The 17,253-nt window shown below is 42.9% G+C and overlaps 1 protein-coding gene across 1 annotated transcript in view; it reads left to right on the forward strand.

Moving 5' to 3' along the window:
- The first annotated feature begins 14,866 nt into the window (after positions 1 to 14,866).
- LGR4 (leucine rich repeat containing G protein-coupled receptor 4) overlaps positions 14,867 to 17,253 on the forward strand; it is a 100,640-nt gene continuing 98,253 nt past the window's right edge. The window contains exon 1 of the mRNA XM_065943966.1: positions 14,867 to 15,525. Coding sequence (XP_065800038.1) covers positions 15,341 to 15,525 — 185 coding nt within the window. The 5' untranslated portion in view covers positions 14,867 to 15,340. The remainder of the gene's footprint in view (positions 15,526 to 17,253) is intronic.

Here is a 17,253-nt window from a genome sequence, read left to right on the forward strand (position 1 = left end):
TGATTCTAGGGCTTATTAAAATAAATTTATGTTAGTTATATTTTTGTTCTTTGGATTTTAAAAAAAATTTATGTAACTACACAGTCATTGTGTTTCTGAAAGATATATATACAATAACGTTAATGAGGTAAAAGCATACTCAGGTGGTTACTGGAATGAAACTTAAAATTCCTAGATTTTGCGTTGCCTTTCCTAAAATATAACTGGAGAGAATAAAGATTCTGTTGTATTATTTTAAGAGAGGCTGTCTGGCATGTGATTGAAGCACAGAATCTAGAGCCTGACAACCCTGATTTGAATTGTAGATTCACCACGACTGTAACCTTCTGCAAGTTACCGCTCTGTGCCTTATCAGTTCCTTCATCTGTCTGTGTAGTGAGGATGCCTGTGTCATATTGTGACCTGTAAAGCCCTTAGAAAATGGCCTGCATAGTAAGTGCTATTTATGTTTGCTGTTACTTCTGTGTATGATAGCTTTAGGGCCTTATCTAGCTAAAGGGAGACATTGTAGCCAAATAAATTTTTTTTTCACTTATTTTTATTAGTTGGAGGCTAAATATGTTTTTTTGGCCAAATAATTAAAATTAGCAAGTTCTTATTTTTTACTTTCTGTTGCTCTAGGTGTTCATTGCCTGCGCGCAGGCTTTGTGTAGTTTCCAAGAGCAGGGGCTGCTCCTGGCTGCAGTGCGCAGGCTTCTCATTTCGGTGGCTTCTCTTGTGGAACGTGGGCTCTAGAGCACTAGCTCAGGAGTTGTGGTGCCCGGGCTTAGTTCTCGGCATGTGGGACCAGGGATCAAAGGACCAGGACCAGGATCTGATCAGACCAGGGATCAAACCTGTATGCCCCGCATTAGCATGTGGATTCTTAGCCATCGGACCACCAGGGGAGTCCAGCAAGTTCCTATTTTTGATGCCTGGAAGATTAGATAACTAACCTTTAAATTATGCTTGAAAGTAAACAAGATTTACAGGATTTTCAGATTTCACTCTGATCAAAGAAACTCATGGAATTGTAAAATAAAGTGGTGTTTGGGGGATGTAGGGTTGAGGTCACATTCAGAATGAAACTTGTAAGAAATAAGTCCCAGTAAGAGATTTGTTAATCAGAAAAGCAATTTGTAGGGAGGATATGACCTGAAGATAAATGAATTGCTGGAATGGGCCTCAGACAACACAAGGCATAATTCACCGTAGTGAACTTTTTAAAGGCATAAAAATATACGGGCAACTGAGGGTACAGTGAACACATTGTTAGCCCTCAATTTCTTCAGAATTTCAGTAGACCAGAATAGCATTCTCTATAAATCTTTAAATTCTGATTTTGTTATGTTCATTATCATTGATTATTCTACCTTTAATATGATGAAGTGGTGACCCATTTTTTTTTTTACATTTATTTCTTTGTTGGCAAAAAACCTGATGAAATATTTAGGACTTACTTTATATACAGAGCAAAAGTAAATTCATACAGATTCCATTTGTCAACTTTATTTTGATTTAAATATATTTTAAAAAGCACAAGCACTTCACACCAACAAGTTGTGTGTAAGCTCTCCTGATTCTTATCAGCTATAAAAACGTGTGTTTTGGACACAGTCAGGATCTGATTTGGTCCTTTTAGAAGTTTAGGAGAGAAAGCTTGGAAGGATTCTAAGTCTCTCCAGAATTGTTCTAAACAATCGGATTAAAAAATTGTAGCCATTGGTGACACATGAATCCCTTTATGTGACAGTTACTGCATTTCATCAGAGAGTAACAAAAACTCAAACCTTTAATTTTGTTTTTATTTGGCAAGGAAGCGCAAACTGAAAGCATGAAATAGTCCTAGGAAAAATTTTATTTCTGGTATCTCTTGTTTGATGTACATTGAACCCAGAGTTTAGATGCTAACTTTTGACTTTGTCTTATATTATGGATTGAATTGTCTGTTTTCCCTACCCTCAAAAGATATGTTGGCACCTTAATCCCTCAGAATGTGATTTTATTTGGCGATAAGGTCTTTAGAAATGATTAAAGTGTGATGATTGGGGTGGGCCCAATTCCAGAATGGCTGGTGTCCTTATAAGGAAAGGAGAATTTGGACACACACAGAGAGAACACCATGGGAAGATGAAGGCAGAGACTGGGGTGATAGTTCTATTAATACAACTAACCACAGAAACAAGGAGAGGCATGAGCAGGTTCTCTCCCTGAGCCCTCAGAAGTAACCAACTCTGGATACCTTGATTTGGGACTCCAGCCTCCAAAACTGAAACAGTAAATTTCTTTAAGGCACCCGGTATGTGGTACTTGATTATGGCAGCCCTGGAAAGCAGATACATAAGAACCCAGATTCTGGTGGTGTCGCTATTGAAAATGGGTGCTGAAACAAAATGTGGCTCCTGTGTACAGTCAGAGGGTCTCATTGGAAATGATTTTGGTGAAGAAAGGGTAAGTAAGACTCCTGGCCTCTGGGAGCGAGGGAAGGGGTTCTCCGCTGTGGTTGAAATGCTTTCTTAAAACGTATTCATCTGTAATTGACCTGTGCCTCAAGTGACCTCCTGGGCTCATCAGCCCCTCAGAACTTGGGTTTTTCCCCATTTTAGGTTGCCAGTTATTGCATTGGCTGTATCTTTCTCAGTTCAAGGACTTTCCAGGAGTTTGCAGTGGCAAAATATTCAGCACTGAACAGAGGCATTTCTGCATGGCCCTTGTTCTGATGGGAATGTGATGAGCATTTGTCTCTGGCCAGGGGTGTTTCACCCTGTAAAGGTTTGTGCTGGCTCCTTATGCATGCCTGATGCAAAGCATTATTTCGGTCATAACTGATTGCGTTCTTTCCTTAAAACTTTCTGTTGTGCTTAGGATAAGATCCAGATCCCTTGCCATGATTTAAAAGGTCTTGCATAATCCATTCCCTCCTTCCTCTCAAATTTCATCTCATCCCAGCATTGCAGTTGCCCTATTCCATACCAGTTCCTTCATTGGAAAGCTCACTCTCTGGTTCTTCCCCTGGCTGGCTGCTCCTCATTCAGGTATAAGCTGGAGTCACTATCTGTTTCATCTAAAGGTAGGTAGGTTCCTCATCCTCTGCTAATATGGCAACACTTTGTTTCCTTGTTTATTATTGTTGTTCAGTTGCTAAGTTGTGACCAACTCTGTGCAACCCCACAAACTGTAGCCTGCCAGGCTCCTTTGTCCATGGAGTTCTCCAGGCAAGAATACTGGAGTGGGTTGCCATTTCCTCCTCCAGGGGATCTTCCTGACCCAGGGTTTGAACTTGTGTCTCTTGCATTGGCAGGCGGATTTTTTAACCACTGAGCCACCTGAAAAGCCCTTCTTTGTTTATATTATGTGCTTAATCGTGCTTTCCTATTAGGATTTAAGTTCCAGTGACAGCAAGAAGGATCACTACTGTATTGTTCACATTTATTCCCCCATCGCCTAGCACAATATGGTGACTTGTATACCCTGGTGAATTGACTGACTTTTCATAATTCTGCAAGTAGAAAAAGAACTTACCCTAGAACCATATAAAAACAATAACAGTGATGGCATGCATTAAGATAGGTGCACGTAACTTTCACAGAATCAGCTCAGTCAGATAGTTTTTCCAAAATCATACAGTTAGTGATCAACATGGCCAAGATTCAATCTCAAATTTGTTTTCAAAGCCCATACTTTTTCCACAGCACCACAAGTGCACTTTTAACTGGTTTTTTCCTCTCACCTATTCTTTCTGTTTTGACACACCACACGGCATGCGGTATCTTGGTTCTCCAACCAGGGATTGAACTCCTGCCGCCAGCAGTAGAAACAGAGTCAGCCACCGGACCACCAGGGAAGTAAGTCCCCTCCTTACATTCATTTTTAGAAAAACTTATTGAGGTTAATTTACAATGTTAATTTCTGCTGTACACCAAGTGATTCAGTCAGACATACATGTAAAAAATTTTCATATTCTTTTCAATCATGGTTTATCACATTGAATATAGTTCCTGTGCTATATGGTAGCATCTTGTTTACCCATTCTGTATACAATTTTTTTTTTTTTTTTTTTTTTTGGACTGAGCCATGCAGCTTGCAGGATCTTAGTTTCCTAACCAACCAGGGATTGAATCTGGGGCCATGGCAGTGAAAGTATAGAGTCCTAACCACTGGGACTGCCAAGAGAATTCCCAATAGCTTTTCTTTTAATTGAAGTATAGAGTAATGTGGGCTTCCCTGATGGCTCAGTTGGTAAAGAATCCGCCTGCAATGCAGGAGACCCCTGGTTTGATTCCTGGATGGGGAAGATCCACTGGAGAAGGGATATGCTACCCACTCCAGTATTCTTGGGCTTCCCTTGTGGCTCAGCTGGTAAAGAATCCGCCTGCAATGCAGGAGACCTGGGTTAGATCCCTGGGTTGGGAAGATAGCCTGGAGAGGGGAAAGGCTACCCACTCCAGTATTCTGGTCTGGAGAATTCCATGGACTATATAGTTCATGGGGTCGCAAAGAGTTGGACACGACTGAGCGACTTAAAAAAAAAAAGTTAATGTACAATGTGTTAGTTTCAGGTGTATAGCGAAATGATTCAGTTATACATACATATATATCTTTTTTTCTTTTTTGAGCTGGAGTCCTGTGTCATACACACACACCCAGGAACAAGAAAGCAACATACTTTTGGGTGGTAATGAGTGTTAAGAAGTCCAGGAGGGCAAGAAGGATGAAAGCCAAAGAGAAAAGACTCAGCAACATTAAATCACTTGTTGAGGTTCAAAACCATTGATGCTACCATCCCTTCTCTCTGGGCTGTCCGAGGTGGGCTGAGAGACTTGGGCCCACCATATCTAAGCAGCTAGTTTTTATTTTCCTTTGAACTTCTATACTGCACCAACCTCCATACAGTATTTCACATAATGCTTGCAATGACTGAGTACTAGTATTAATTTTTAAGCACCTGCTCTGTGCTGATGATTCTCTTCTATAAATTACCCTTAACATAAACATTGACTCCCCACCATAGTTAGAATATAAATCTAAGCACCTCACCCTAACACCCCCAGTCCATACTATATGCCTGCCTCTGAAGTCCTCCACTCTTTCCCCTCTCCATTTCAACCCTTCCCTTTCTTCAACATGACAGGCCTTTACACTTGATGTTCCTTCTGCCTGAAATCTGATGACGTATTTGTCTATTTTGTCAGCCCACTACTTCCGCAAAATCATAAACTTCTTGGGGGCAAGGCAGGTCTCTTTTCTGTTTCCTCCATATACTCAGCTGAGAACAGTGCCTGGCATGTGGCAGACAGTCCAATCCATAGTTGCCGAGAGAATGACATGAAAGAACACGGTGGTGCTATTTTACAGAGAGGACAGGAAACGCCTCTCTGAAGAGATGACATTTGAACCTGCATGGTGTGAACTGAAGAAGTCACCCATGTAAGTATCTGGGAAACTAGTGTTTTGATAGGGCCCAGTAAAGAGTGTTTCTTTTCCCCTCTATGGTTCTGAATGTGGCAGGAAATAAATGAATTGGCCGATGTGGGCCAAGATACCACCTTTATTATTTATTTATTCTTACTTCACATATTGAATATCTTCTCTGTGCCAGTCACGTTTTAGAGGGTAGGGGTGCAGTCGAGAACAAACACAAAGCCCTTGCCTCCAGGAGCCTACTTTCTGCCCCGTATATCTGACGGGGCAGACATACATACCTTAGGCTTAAGAAAATGTGCTTCTCAAATTCGCCACATCGACCCTCTGCATCTGGACCATGACTGAATTCTCATCATGACCATTCTTCAGGAGCAGAGCTTGTTCACACTCTATAGATACCATCCCCAGAAGGGCAGATATGAGATAGAAATGCTTCTTCCTTCTTCCCATTTACCAATCTCCCATGTTGTGAGTACTTCCAATGGAAGCAGTTAGAAATAACCACTAGAGATGGAGGTAAAACCTCGAAAGTGTGGTGTCATTCTAGCCAGATAAACGTAAACACGTAAGTAAAGTTGGAAACAGAATTAAAACACAACGTTTTAAACCATGTTAAACAATTAATTCTTAAAAATTGCAAACATTGGCAAAATTTGAATTTTTAAAATTCAATGTGACATTTTATAATATGAATACTTTGATTAAGGGAGTCATTAACACACACATCCCTCTTTTTTCCCCACCTTCTGTAACTAGAACCTCTTCCTTCTACCTTTTTATGTTCTACCACAAGGTGGCACCAAAGTGCTGTTGATACTATTTAAGAATTTTCTAGTATTAATAGTTCTTGCTAACTAAAGATTAGTGAAGTGAAGCACTCGGTCATATCCGATGACTCTTTGCTATCCCGTGGACTGTTGCCCACTGGGGTCCTCTGTCCATGGAATTTTCCAGGCAAGAGAACTGGGACAAGTTGCCATTTTTTACTCCAGGGGATCTTCCCAACCCAGGGATCAAACTCAGGTCTCCCACATTGCTGGTGGATTCTTTACCATCTGAGCCACCAGGGATCAGGCCTAAGTTTTAAAATGTACTCAACCTTTTCTTTAAAGCCCCAGATTAGTATTTCTATGTATTTTATGAAATCAAAGCCTTGTGGGAAGAAAACTTTCTAAACACATTCTAAAAGAAAACAAACCTAAATAAATTACATAAATATCTACTATTCAGTATAGGTTTTCTGGGGTGGGAGAGGATTACAATTGATTCAGCATTGTTTTGATCTTTCTACTAAGTATGAACAACTTTAGTTGGCTGGAAATTATTTTCAGCTTTCCATCTTTTGATTATCTTCACCCAAATTCAAACAGCATGTTTAATCAAAAGAAAAGTTATTTCAGGGACTTCCCTGGTGGCTCAGTGGTTAAGATTTCACACTTCAAATGCAGAGGGTGTGGGTTCAATCCTGGGTTGGGGAACTAAGATCTCACATGACATGAGGTGTGACCAAAAGATTTTTTTCTTCAATTCATTTCAGAGGGACCTGGTAAGTTCCTTTAAATAAATAAAAAACTGAGGTATTGCGATTAACCTGCTTTGTATGACACTAAACTTTTTTTTTTTAATGTTCTCCTTTCCTTGCAAATTAACAATACATTGTCAAGCCAAATATAGAGTGGAATGAGCCATTGACCTAGATATTAGCTCCAGTTCTGCTGGTGACTAGGTGTGCTGCCTCTGGTAATTCAGTTATCCTCCGTGGGTCTGATTTCTCTCTGGTAAATGAGATTTAACTGGTAATCTCCAAAGTTCCTGCTATTTCTGAGGATTTCACAAGTATCAAGAAGAAAGTTTGGCACAACATAAGACAGAACTTTCTGACAGCCAGCCAGAACCATCCAAAGATGGAGTCAACCCCCAATGAGGATGTGAATACCCTGACCATGTGTGAGGTGTTAGTCGCTCAGTTGTGTCCAACTTTTTGCAACCCCGTGGACTGTAGCCCACCAGGCTCCTCTGTCCATGGAGTTCTCCAGGCTAGAATACTGGAGTGGGTTGCCATGCCTCTGTCTAGGGGAATCCTCTGGACCCAGGGTCTTCTGGATTGTAGGTGGATCCTTTACTGTCTGAGCCAACAGGGAAGCCCTAATGCTGACTCTAGACATACTCAGAAGAAGCAGAGATCTGTTGAACATTTTTAAGCCTTAGGTGCTTAAACAGATCTTAAGGTCCTTTTTAAGCCTAAATTTCTTAATTCTATAAGTTGAATTGTAAACTGCTTGACAGGTGGGACTCCAAATCATACCTTCTATTTTGAGGCTGCCAAGAAAATGCACCTTACCAATCTCTGACTATGGGGAGACTAAGTGACTAACAGTCCTGCTGGGAAGTTCTTCACCACAGTTCCCAGAGGCTGGTCCCCGTCAATGACTGAGTGCAGCAGAAATACTAAGGCAGGAGGCACGGGACTCCTCTGACGGGTGAGTTGGCCTTAGGGTCTCCCCATTGGACTTACCAAGCTTTGATGAAACTGCACTGCCATCAGAGACTCATCCAACCGCTCTTCCTTCCTTTCCTCTCTGACCTGGAGTCAAACTTGCATCATAAGATCTCAGGGCTCTACAAGTCTCCCGTACTTCCCTCCCATGTTTCTTCATTAACATTTCCCCTCATGAATCTTTTGCATAAGCAATCCTATATGGGTGTCTGCTTTTCAAAGGACCCAAACAATTCTGTAGCAGAGACTCATAAATTTGGGTGGCAAGTTCCATCAGAGCCGGAACTTTTAAAATACTGAGACTCTCAGGCCCCATCCCAGACGTACTATATCAGAATCAATGGAGGTGGAATTTGTATGTCTAAAGTCTTCTCCAACTGACTTACCTGTGAATTGTTCGAAACTGCTCAGTCCCCAAGACAGTAGAGTCTGAGGTGTTAGATGTATGGTAACTGTTCCTTGCAGGGGGAAACTCCCCACAAATGTTGAAAAGCTTGACAAGTTTGTGTTATTTTGGACTAAAAGGAACAAACCGGAAAAGTGAATATCATGTGTTTCCCTAACACCTCAAGGTCCTCCATTTTCTCTTTCATATTGAAAATTTTTAACTTTCCTCATATGTGTTCTATGAACTGAATTCATATATTTTAACACTAACCTGAGGCGCAAAAAAAAAAGTGTGTAATAAATAGTGGCAGATTTTGTCAACCAGACCCCAAGAAAGCATTTTTGTCATCACCCTAACGTCCAACCCCCTCAATCCAGCCTCCAAACCCTCGCTTGCTTTGCCTCTTTCCAAGGTAATCTTGAGAATTATAGATGGTTGGTAGGTTGTCTGAATTTTTAGAGCATTGCCTCAGAATTTTTATTTTTGAAATTATTTTAAAGACATTTTCAGAAACCTTGGGATTGTTAAAATTTTCATTCTGATTGCCACTCCTTTTAATCCGAAGAGAGTGATGGTAGCTGTTGTTAGACAAAAAGAAAGGAAATTACCTAAGATGTGTTTACCCAAGAAGTCTTTTTTGAGACAGCATTAGGAGCCAGAACAGGAAAAGAAAGACAATCTACAGAATGTAAAGTATTCTTTCCACCTCTTCCCACAACTTCTCCTTGAGTCTACAATCTCTCACTGCCTTCTTTCCTAGGTTTCTTTGCATATATGTTCTTGTAGACAAGGAAGAGCTTTCGAGGATACACTTAAGCAGTAGAACTGTTTTCAGCCCCACAGCCCACCCCAAGTGCTGGTTTTCTGTCCATGTCCTTTATGGGTTTCAGAGATTTGCATGTAGTTCTTTATAATTGTCTCATGTTACGGTCTTACCAAAATGTTTCAAGTTCTATTTGGAATTTTGAGGGAGTGAAAAGGAACCACATTCTATGTCTGAACTCTGTGTTCAAACTTTGGCCCGACCAAATGCTCAGCATGACTAGGTGATAATCTTCACAGTTTTCTACTCTGATTTATCTCCCTTTACTTTTCTGTGATAATGCCTGGCTGCTTTAATGCTCATTTAATTTTTTTTTTTTTTTGCTTCATTTTGTTTATCATTAGTAGATTATGTAGATTAGTAGATTATTATTACTCGGACCTCGGGATCTATGAGCAGTTGTGTAATTCAGAAATTGGTGCACTGACTCTCATTCTCTTCTTGGGTTAGATTTGAAATGGAAATACCAGGAAAAGAAAATCAGACTTAGAAAGGGTTAAGAATATATATTAGGTATATTATGTATAGGAAAATATTTCTGATACTTGTCCTAATATTTTGAAGTTTAGGGTCAATACAAGTCTTTAAAAGTACTGAAAAGGACATCTGACTTCAGGATATTTGATCAGGTCAAGAAACTAAGAAATTTTGGGGTGATGTTTTGAAAAGGGCTGACTTTAAGAATGGTCTTCAGTCACACCAGAAGCCTTACTGCCAGTCGTCACATGCCAAAGTCCATCAGTTCTACACAGGTGGCAGAGGAAAGAGGTCCCAGAAACCCAAGTCTGACCACTTGTATAGCTTAAAAAGATATTTTTAATTTTTCAACAGTTTGATATTTTTATTTTCTGCGTGTGATTCAAGATAATCATTGTAGTTTAAAATTATCCCTAAAAAAATAGATGCTATTTCCTGTGCAAAACAGGACCACTCTAGAGACATTTGAGACTCCAAAGAAAAGGACAAGTAAGTGAGACACTAAGACTGCAAGTCTCTGGGGCCCAGTGTGGGAGTTCCACCAGTTCAGAGCCCTGGATGCAGATGTGGAGGCAGCAGAGCATAGAAACAAGCATTTACCTTGAGGACTCAGTTGTTAGAGTAGGGACATATCAGTTGTCTGAGGGGTAGGGATTAGACTTGATATTCTTTCCTTATTTCCTGAATCTATTATGTTTTGAAGTGTTTATGTATGTATATGTACATATTAAAAACCCACAAATATGTATGTGTAGATACATACATAATTTTAATAACATAAACAGCTTCTAGGGCTTCCCTGGTAGCTCAGTGATAAAGAATCTGCCTGCACTGCAGGAGCTGTGGGTTGGACCCCTGGATTAGGAAGATCCCCTGGAGAAGGAAATGGCAACCCACTTCAGTATTCGTGCCTGGAGAACCCCATGGACAGAGGAGCCTGGTGAGCCCAGTCCATGGGGTTGCAAAGCGTCAGACACGACTTAGCAACCAAACAACAACAACAAAACATCGGGTGTTTCTAACACTGGGTGGTGGGCTTGGCACGGATGCTTTCATAAAGTCAACAGCTTTTATTCACCCATCATGTGATTGCATCAGGTCAATATTTGGGGTGTCTTTTGGATGGGAGGTATGATAAACCCTAAGCATCCAGGACAACTTGTACACCATTCATTCTAGAAAGAGGGGCATGTTTAAGCTTGCAATGGACTCTTCAGGGTTCATTCTGCAATATAATCTTCACCATGAGCTCACCACGGAGACCAGAAGTTTAAAAGTGCTTAATGTCAACAGGCAAGGAAAGATGGTTACATTTGAGGCGTGTCCTTCTGAATTTTACATAATCCTACAAATGGTTTTAAAAAATAATTAGATTTCAATAAAGGATTAGCACCTATAAAACAGGGTTGGGAAACTGTATGGCCCACGGGTCAGAACTAGTCCAACATGTGTTTTTGCCCAAAAAAAAAAAAAAGTTTTATTGGAACACAGCCACATCTATTTGCTTGCGTATCATTTATGGTTGCTTTTGTGCTACAATGGCAGACTTGAATAGTTATGACAGAGACCATGTGGTCCACAAGGCTCCAAATATTTACTATCTGGCCCTAAACTAGAAAAACAAATACAAGCAACTCAACAGAAAACAAACAGGCAGAGGAAACAAATCGGCAGTGCATAGAAGAGCACACCAAATGCCCAATAAATACATGAGAAGATGCAGCTGTAATCAGGAAAATTCAATTTAAACTACACTTTGATTTTATTCGGTGTGCATCAGATTCACAAATATTTAAGTCTTAAAACATTATTATTGGTAGGAAGTAGAGTAATGGCTTTTCTTATTCTCTGCTGAAGGAAGGACAAGTAAATACAGTCACTTTGGAAAGCCATTTGACATCCAGTAATGGTGAATAAGTGAATGTCCCTAAGCTGCTGCTGCTGCTGCTAAGTCGCTTCAGTTGGGTCCGACTCTGTGCGACCCCATAGACGGCAGCCCACCAGGCTCCTCTGTCCCTGGGATTCTCCAGGCAAGAATACTGGAGTGGGTTGCCATTTCCTTCTCCAATTCGTGAAAATGAAAAGTGAAAGTGAAGTCGCTCAGTCGTGCCCGACTCTTAGCGACCCCATGGACCCCAGCCTACCAGGCTCCTCCATCCATGGGATTTTCCAGGCACGAGTACTGGAGTGGGGTGCCATTGTCTTCTCTGGTACCTAAGCTATGACCCAGCAATTCCACTCCTAGACACACACACATATATAAAGGAAAATACCTTTTAGAGAATCTCTTGCATATATGAAAAAGGAAACTTGAACAAGAATATTCATGGGAGTATTGTTAGAAAAAAACACAAATAAGTTTAAATACAATGGACGAATAAATACTAAGTATATTTTTAAATGGAATACTATGTAGTAATGAAAATGAATTAATAGCACATAGTTCATATGGACAAATCTCACAGGTTGAAGAAAACAAGTTGCTAAAGGATACATAATAATGTTCTTTTTAGGGATGCACACATACAACAAGCATGAAAATATGCATGGGCATTAATGATGAAGTTTAGGCAAGTGTTTACTTCCCAGGGAAAGAAAGAAGGAAAGGAATATGATTGGGGGGCAGTACAAAGGGAACTTCAACTACATTTGTAACACTGTATTTCTTAAGCTGACTGCTGTGAACTTAGATTTTTATTCTTTTGTAATTTGGAAGCATTTTATAAAAAGCGAAATTCTGTACATTCGAGGACTTTTAATTCAGTGGTTATTGTACTCCCAGAGAACCCTCACAATCTCTTAGTTTTTGTTTCCTTAATAGAGCAGCCTGCAGAAGCATACATTTGAATAGGTCTGTATTTGTAAGAATGGGTGAGAGTGTGAGTGGGACCAAAGTCCAGCTTGTCCATGAGTCAACACACCCTGTACCCTTTGCCCAAAAGCCCCAAGATAAGCATCACCAGGAAGGGATGCCTCCTTCATTGCTCCACTTCCTCTTATCAAGCCAGTGGATGCTACCTATTTACTCATTCATGGCATGAAAAGCTAGAAAGAAGAATCAGTCTGCAGGCAGAGTCTCTATTAAGTTTATCTCTTGTCTGTCATCAAATTTTGGTTTATCTAGATATCTTTCCAGGTCCTTAAGGGTTATGGAAAAGCTGATCATTTTTCTCTAGTTATCTGGGATAGTATCTTAAAAATCAGGGTGTGTTTTTTTCCTCTCTTGGGGCATCTTATCCAAGAAGCAAAGACTAATTGGCTAGTTTAAAGCAAAGCATACATAATGTAGCAACTATACAAAACACTAAGACTTTAACATATCTTACCTCTTTTTTTTTTTCTCTATCCATGTTCTTTGTTCCTGGTATTTTGTCTTCTTAGACAAGCTGCAAATTTGAATCATCTTTTCTTACCTTCTTCATCTCCTAGATAATAGAAATGTATTCTTCAATGAAATCTATATCTCTCCCTTTTCCAAAATCCAAATCTCTCCTTTCACTTACGTTCCCAGCCCTAAGATCTTATTCTGTGAAAGCAAAGGACAAAGTTCCCAACTTGACACGCATCAAAATGTTGATTTCGAGGCATCAAAGCCTATTAGGATGCTTTGCAGTTTTAATCAAGTTTTGCATGTGATTCTTATGCTTACCAAAGTTTAAAGAAAGGAAACGAGTTATTTGGCCAAAATAAGATCAATCAGAATAACATATTATTGTTATAAAAAAAAAGAAGATAATGATATCTTGGCAAGAAAATTCTGTTGTAATGAAAGAGAAGTGTTAAAGGAATCAAAGAAACAAAATTAACAGTTTTCACTTGCTCCTGAGAGTTGCCAGCAAATAATGGAAGTGATTTAGACAATGGAATCCAGTTTAGAGAAGGCTCCAAGGGTACCATACAAGGAACCAGGAGCCCAGGAGCTGTTCTGTGATTATATTGGACAGAGCACAGTACCTTTAAGCTTCCAATTTCTTATCCATAAAACCAGAGGGTTGTCCATCTACCTTTAAATTCTCTTTCAAACCTACAACTATAGGAAACAGGTCATTCCTAAAACTTAAATTCAAGGCATATCTGTATTTATTTGACTGTCAAGCATGTCAAACAAGAATTTATTGTTACTCATATGCCCAACTGGCATTATTTTAAAAGATAAACTCCTGAATGTAAAGATGATGGAAAATTTTCATGTAAACTTCTCGGGTCTGCATCAACTTATTTCCAGTTTCTTTAATTTTACTTATATGACATGAGTAATCAACTTGATGACTGAAATTTTTAACTCTGCCTACTTTAAAGTATTTGTGGGAAATGTCTTCAAAATTGAGAAAAATAACTCAAAATCATAGTGGACAGCAAGAAAGGAGGTGCCTATAAAGCAGTAGTTGGTACAAACAACAATACTAATAACGTGGGGTCTATTATGCCACAAAAGTCTAGAAGAGGAAGGAATGCTGATAATCACTTAACACCAAAGTTGTTGCTGGCTTCTCAAGGGTAGTTACTAGCACTCAAATGTTTCGTTGTCTGGAGAAATTGTCCAGTGTTCAGAAACATCACTTCTGTTGACTCTAACATGATTCCTGTGTTCCAGGATTTTAAAGCAGTCTGAGTTGGGGGTCACCAAAACTCTATATCGTGGATGGCTAATTGCTAAGACTTAGCTACCCAGTGCATATGGAGATAGGTATCAAGATGTTAGGTGAAGGGAGAGGTTCGTGGGGGATACACTGTTTTAATTTTAGTATATAGGTGAAACTTAAATATTTATGCCAGATTAAGAGAAGCTTTTTCCCTTCTCTTTAATCTTTTTCCCATTTGCACAGCTCCCAGAGTCCTCACCATTTGGAGCAGCACAGAGTCATTTGAAACTTAACTATGCTGGGGTCAAGTTCTACTTTTCAGGTCGTCCAATTTAGGAGATCCAATTTCTGCAGGGGGAAGAAAACGAGTGGGGGAGGGAAAAACCAGATTCTAAGTCTTCAGATCCTTCTACCTTCGATCCACAACCTGCAACGCAAATTGAGCCAAGTCAGGGATTTCTGCGTAGAACTACCACCACCACCACCACCACCTTGTCACTCACGCCCGATAAACACGCCCTTCTGGTCCACTCTCGGCCAATGGCGGCTCCCCTCCTCGCATAGTAATGAGCTAGAGACCTCCCCCGGCCAATGGCGCTCCGGGAGAGGGGTTAGTTTTGCATGTACCTAAGTGATTTGCATAACCCAGCGGCTGGGGGCTTGGGAACCCGAGCGTGCAACCCTAGAAGGGAAAAAGGACGGGAGGAGATCGAGCCGCGGCTGCGAGAAGAGCGAGAAAGAGCCCGGGTGTTTGTGCGAGAGCCGGGCGGGGGCTGGGGCGAGGGGCCGGCATGGCTGAAGTCTGCGCTCCGCAACCTTGAAGAGCGGCTGCGGCGGGAGGCCGGGGACCAGGAGGCGGGTGCGATGGCAGAGCGCGGCCCCCGCAGCTGCGCCCGGCCGGGCCGGCTGGCCTGAGCCGCGGGAGGACCTGGGGCTGCCTCTGCGCTTCCATGGAGCAGCGGGAAGGGCGAAACTCCGGAGCGCCGCGTCCCTGCGCTGCTGCGGCGGACTGTTGAAGGAGCCGAGCCCGCGTGACTGCCGAGAGAGGAGAGCCCCCGGCCCAACCCGCAGGCCTGCCGCCCGGGGCGGCGGGGGGCGTCGGAGGGCGGCGGAGGCGCGCCGAGCGAGCTGCGCCGCGGGAGAGGCCGGCGCGGGTGGCGGCCGCAGCAATGCCGGGCCCGCTGGGGTTGCTCTGCTTCCTCGCCCTGGGGCTGCGCGGCTCGGCCGAGCCCAGCGGCGCGGCGCCGCCTCTCTGCGCGGCGCCCTGTAGCTGCGACGGCGACCGTCGGGTGGACTGCTCCGGGAAGGGGCTGACGGCCGTGCCCGAGGGGCTCAGCGCTTTCACCCAATTGCTGTGAGTGCGGGCTGCGGGGGCGCCGGGGGAGGGGGCGCCGGGGGGCGGAGCCAGTGGCCGATCGCATCCCACCCCCCCACCCCCAGCCCGCAGTGTGCCGAGGTGGGGCGGGGGGCGCCGGCACCTCCTTGGCACTCACTCTGGCGCCACGGGTTTCCCAAGCTTTGCCAACCCGGGTCCGAGACCCGTGTAGCTCTTTTTCCCAGACTTTAAGGGCAAGATCACCAGCCACCACCCCCCCCCCCCCCAACTCTCAAGTGCATCTGGGGCCGAGGAGGAAAGAGGAATCTGGAAACGCTTGCCCTTGGCAACCTTTCCACGCGACTTTCTCTTCTCACCCGGGCCCCCTGCTCAGCTGGCAAGAGCTTTGCAGGCGTTAGGGGTGAGGGCGCCTCGATCTTGGCCCGAGTCTGAGACCGAGGCGGTTTTCGTGGGGAAGCACCTGGAGCCTCCCGGGTTCCAGCATGTGGGGAGAAGAAACACCTGTACGGTAGTCAGGGCCAGTGGCCTTCCTGTTTGGCCCTGTCCGGGGAGAGCAACCTGGCACCTGGGTCCACTTACACTCCGGACTCATCAGCCAGCGCCCTGGGTTCTGGAGCGCGCGGGGAAGCCAGGCCAAAACAGGGGAGAAGGAGGGGAAATTGCAGGTTTCTCTGGACGTATTAGTCTTCTTACCCAACGAGGCCTTTTAGAGAAGGAGTGCTGACCTGAAGTACAGGATATTGGAGGAAAATGAAAGTGCCAGAGCATAAGCTCTGCCCGTCTCGAAAGGTAGCCGTTTTCTGTTGTTGCTTAACCCGGAGAATTTTTCTTTGGAGCTCCGGAGGTTGGGGAAGTCGCTCAAATGGTTCTGACTTCCACAGAGCCTCTCCGCAAATGGGGACAGTCTCTGCTTTTAGACATTCGCTTCAGAAAAGAAGAATCTGAAATAGGTGCTGGAGGTGGCATTGGCAGATGGCCCCCGCAGAGAAAGAATGGGATAATTGAGCGCTGGGGTTGGTGTAGGCTCCGGTTCTTCCTTGTGCTGTGTGGCAGATTAAATCAAGGGCAGGGTTAGAACTGTTTGAGAGAGAAAGGGGTTCTGAAAGGCCTTGGGTAAAGGGGATTTCCTTTTACCTTATAGCTCCGGAGGGAGATCTCTTAGACCTAGACAGTTGGAAAGAAAGAGCAGACCCCCATGGAGAATCCTCTCTATTCAGGCCAGAGTATTGCTGCCTCCAGGTGGGTGGTGGGAACTGTTCTGCTTGCCCGTCTGCCAATGGGTGTTTTTGCTTTGTTTTTTGAGTATTGTGGCCAGTTGCCTTGGAACCTGTCTCATTCTTTGGCCACCACCACCCCCCTTCTCTTTTTTTAATCCCCCTCCTTTCAGGTTGAAGTTACATATTTGAAGTCATTTTCCTGCAATAAGGTGAAATTTAACTTGTCAGTGAAAAATGTTAACTTTGCAGTGAGGAGCTTTTAGCCTTCAAAAGATACATTATGTGGAAAAGTTTGGGTGGGAGTGGGGAGACGAGAAGGAAAGAAGACTAGGTGGAGGGGATGGGACTGTTTTTTTCCCCCAAGACCTCTTTAAACTTTTAGGGAATTCATTGCAGAAGAGGTGCCTTTCCCTGAAACTTCTTTCAAGCCCCAGAGAGAAAAGCATAATTTTACTATTTTGACCAGTTGGAAAGAACTTGTTGAGTAGATTCCTTGAGTTTTAATGACTAGACTTGCCTGCTCTGTAAG

Source organism: Muntiacus reevesi, chromosome 9, assembly GCF_963930625.1.
Source record: "Muntiacus reevesi chromosome 9, mMunRee1.1, whole genome shotgun sequence".
Lineage (NCBI taxonomy): Eukaryota > Metazoa > Chordata > Mammalia > Artiodactyla > Cervidae > Muntiacus > Muntiacus reevesi.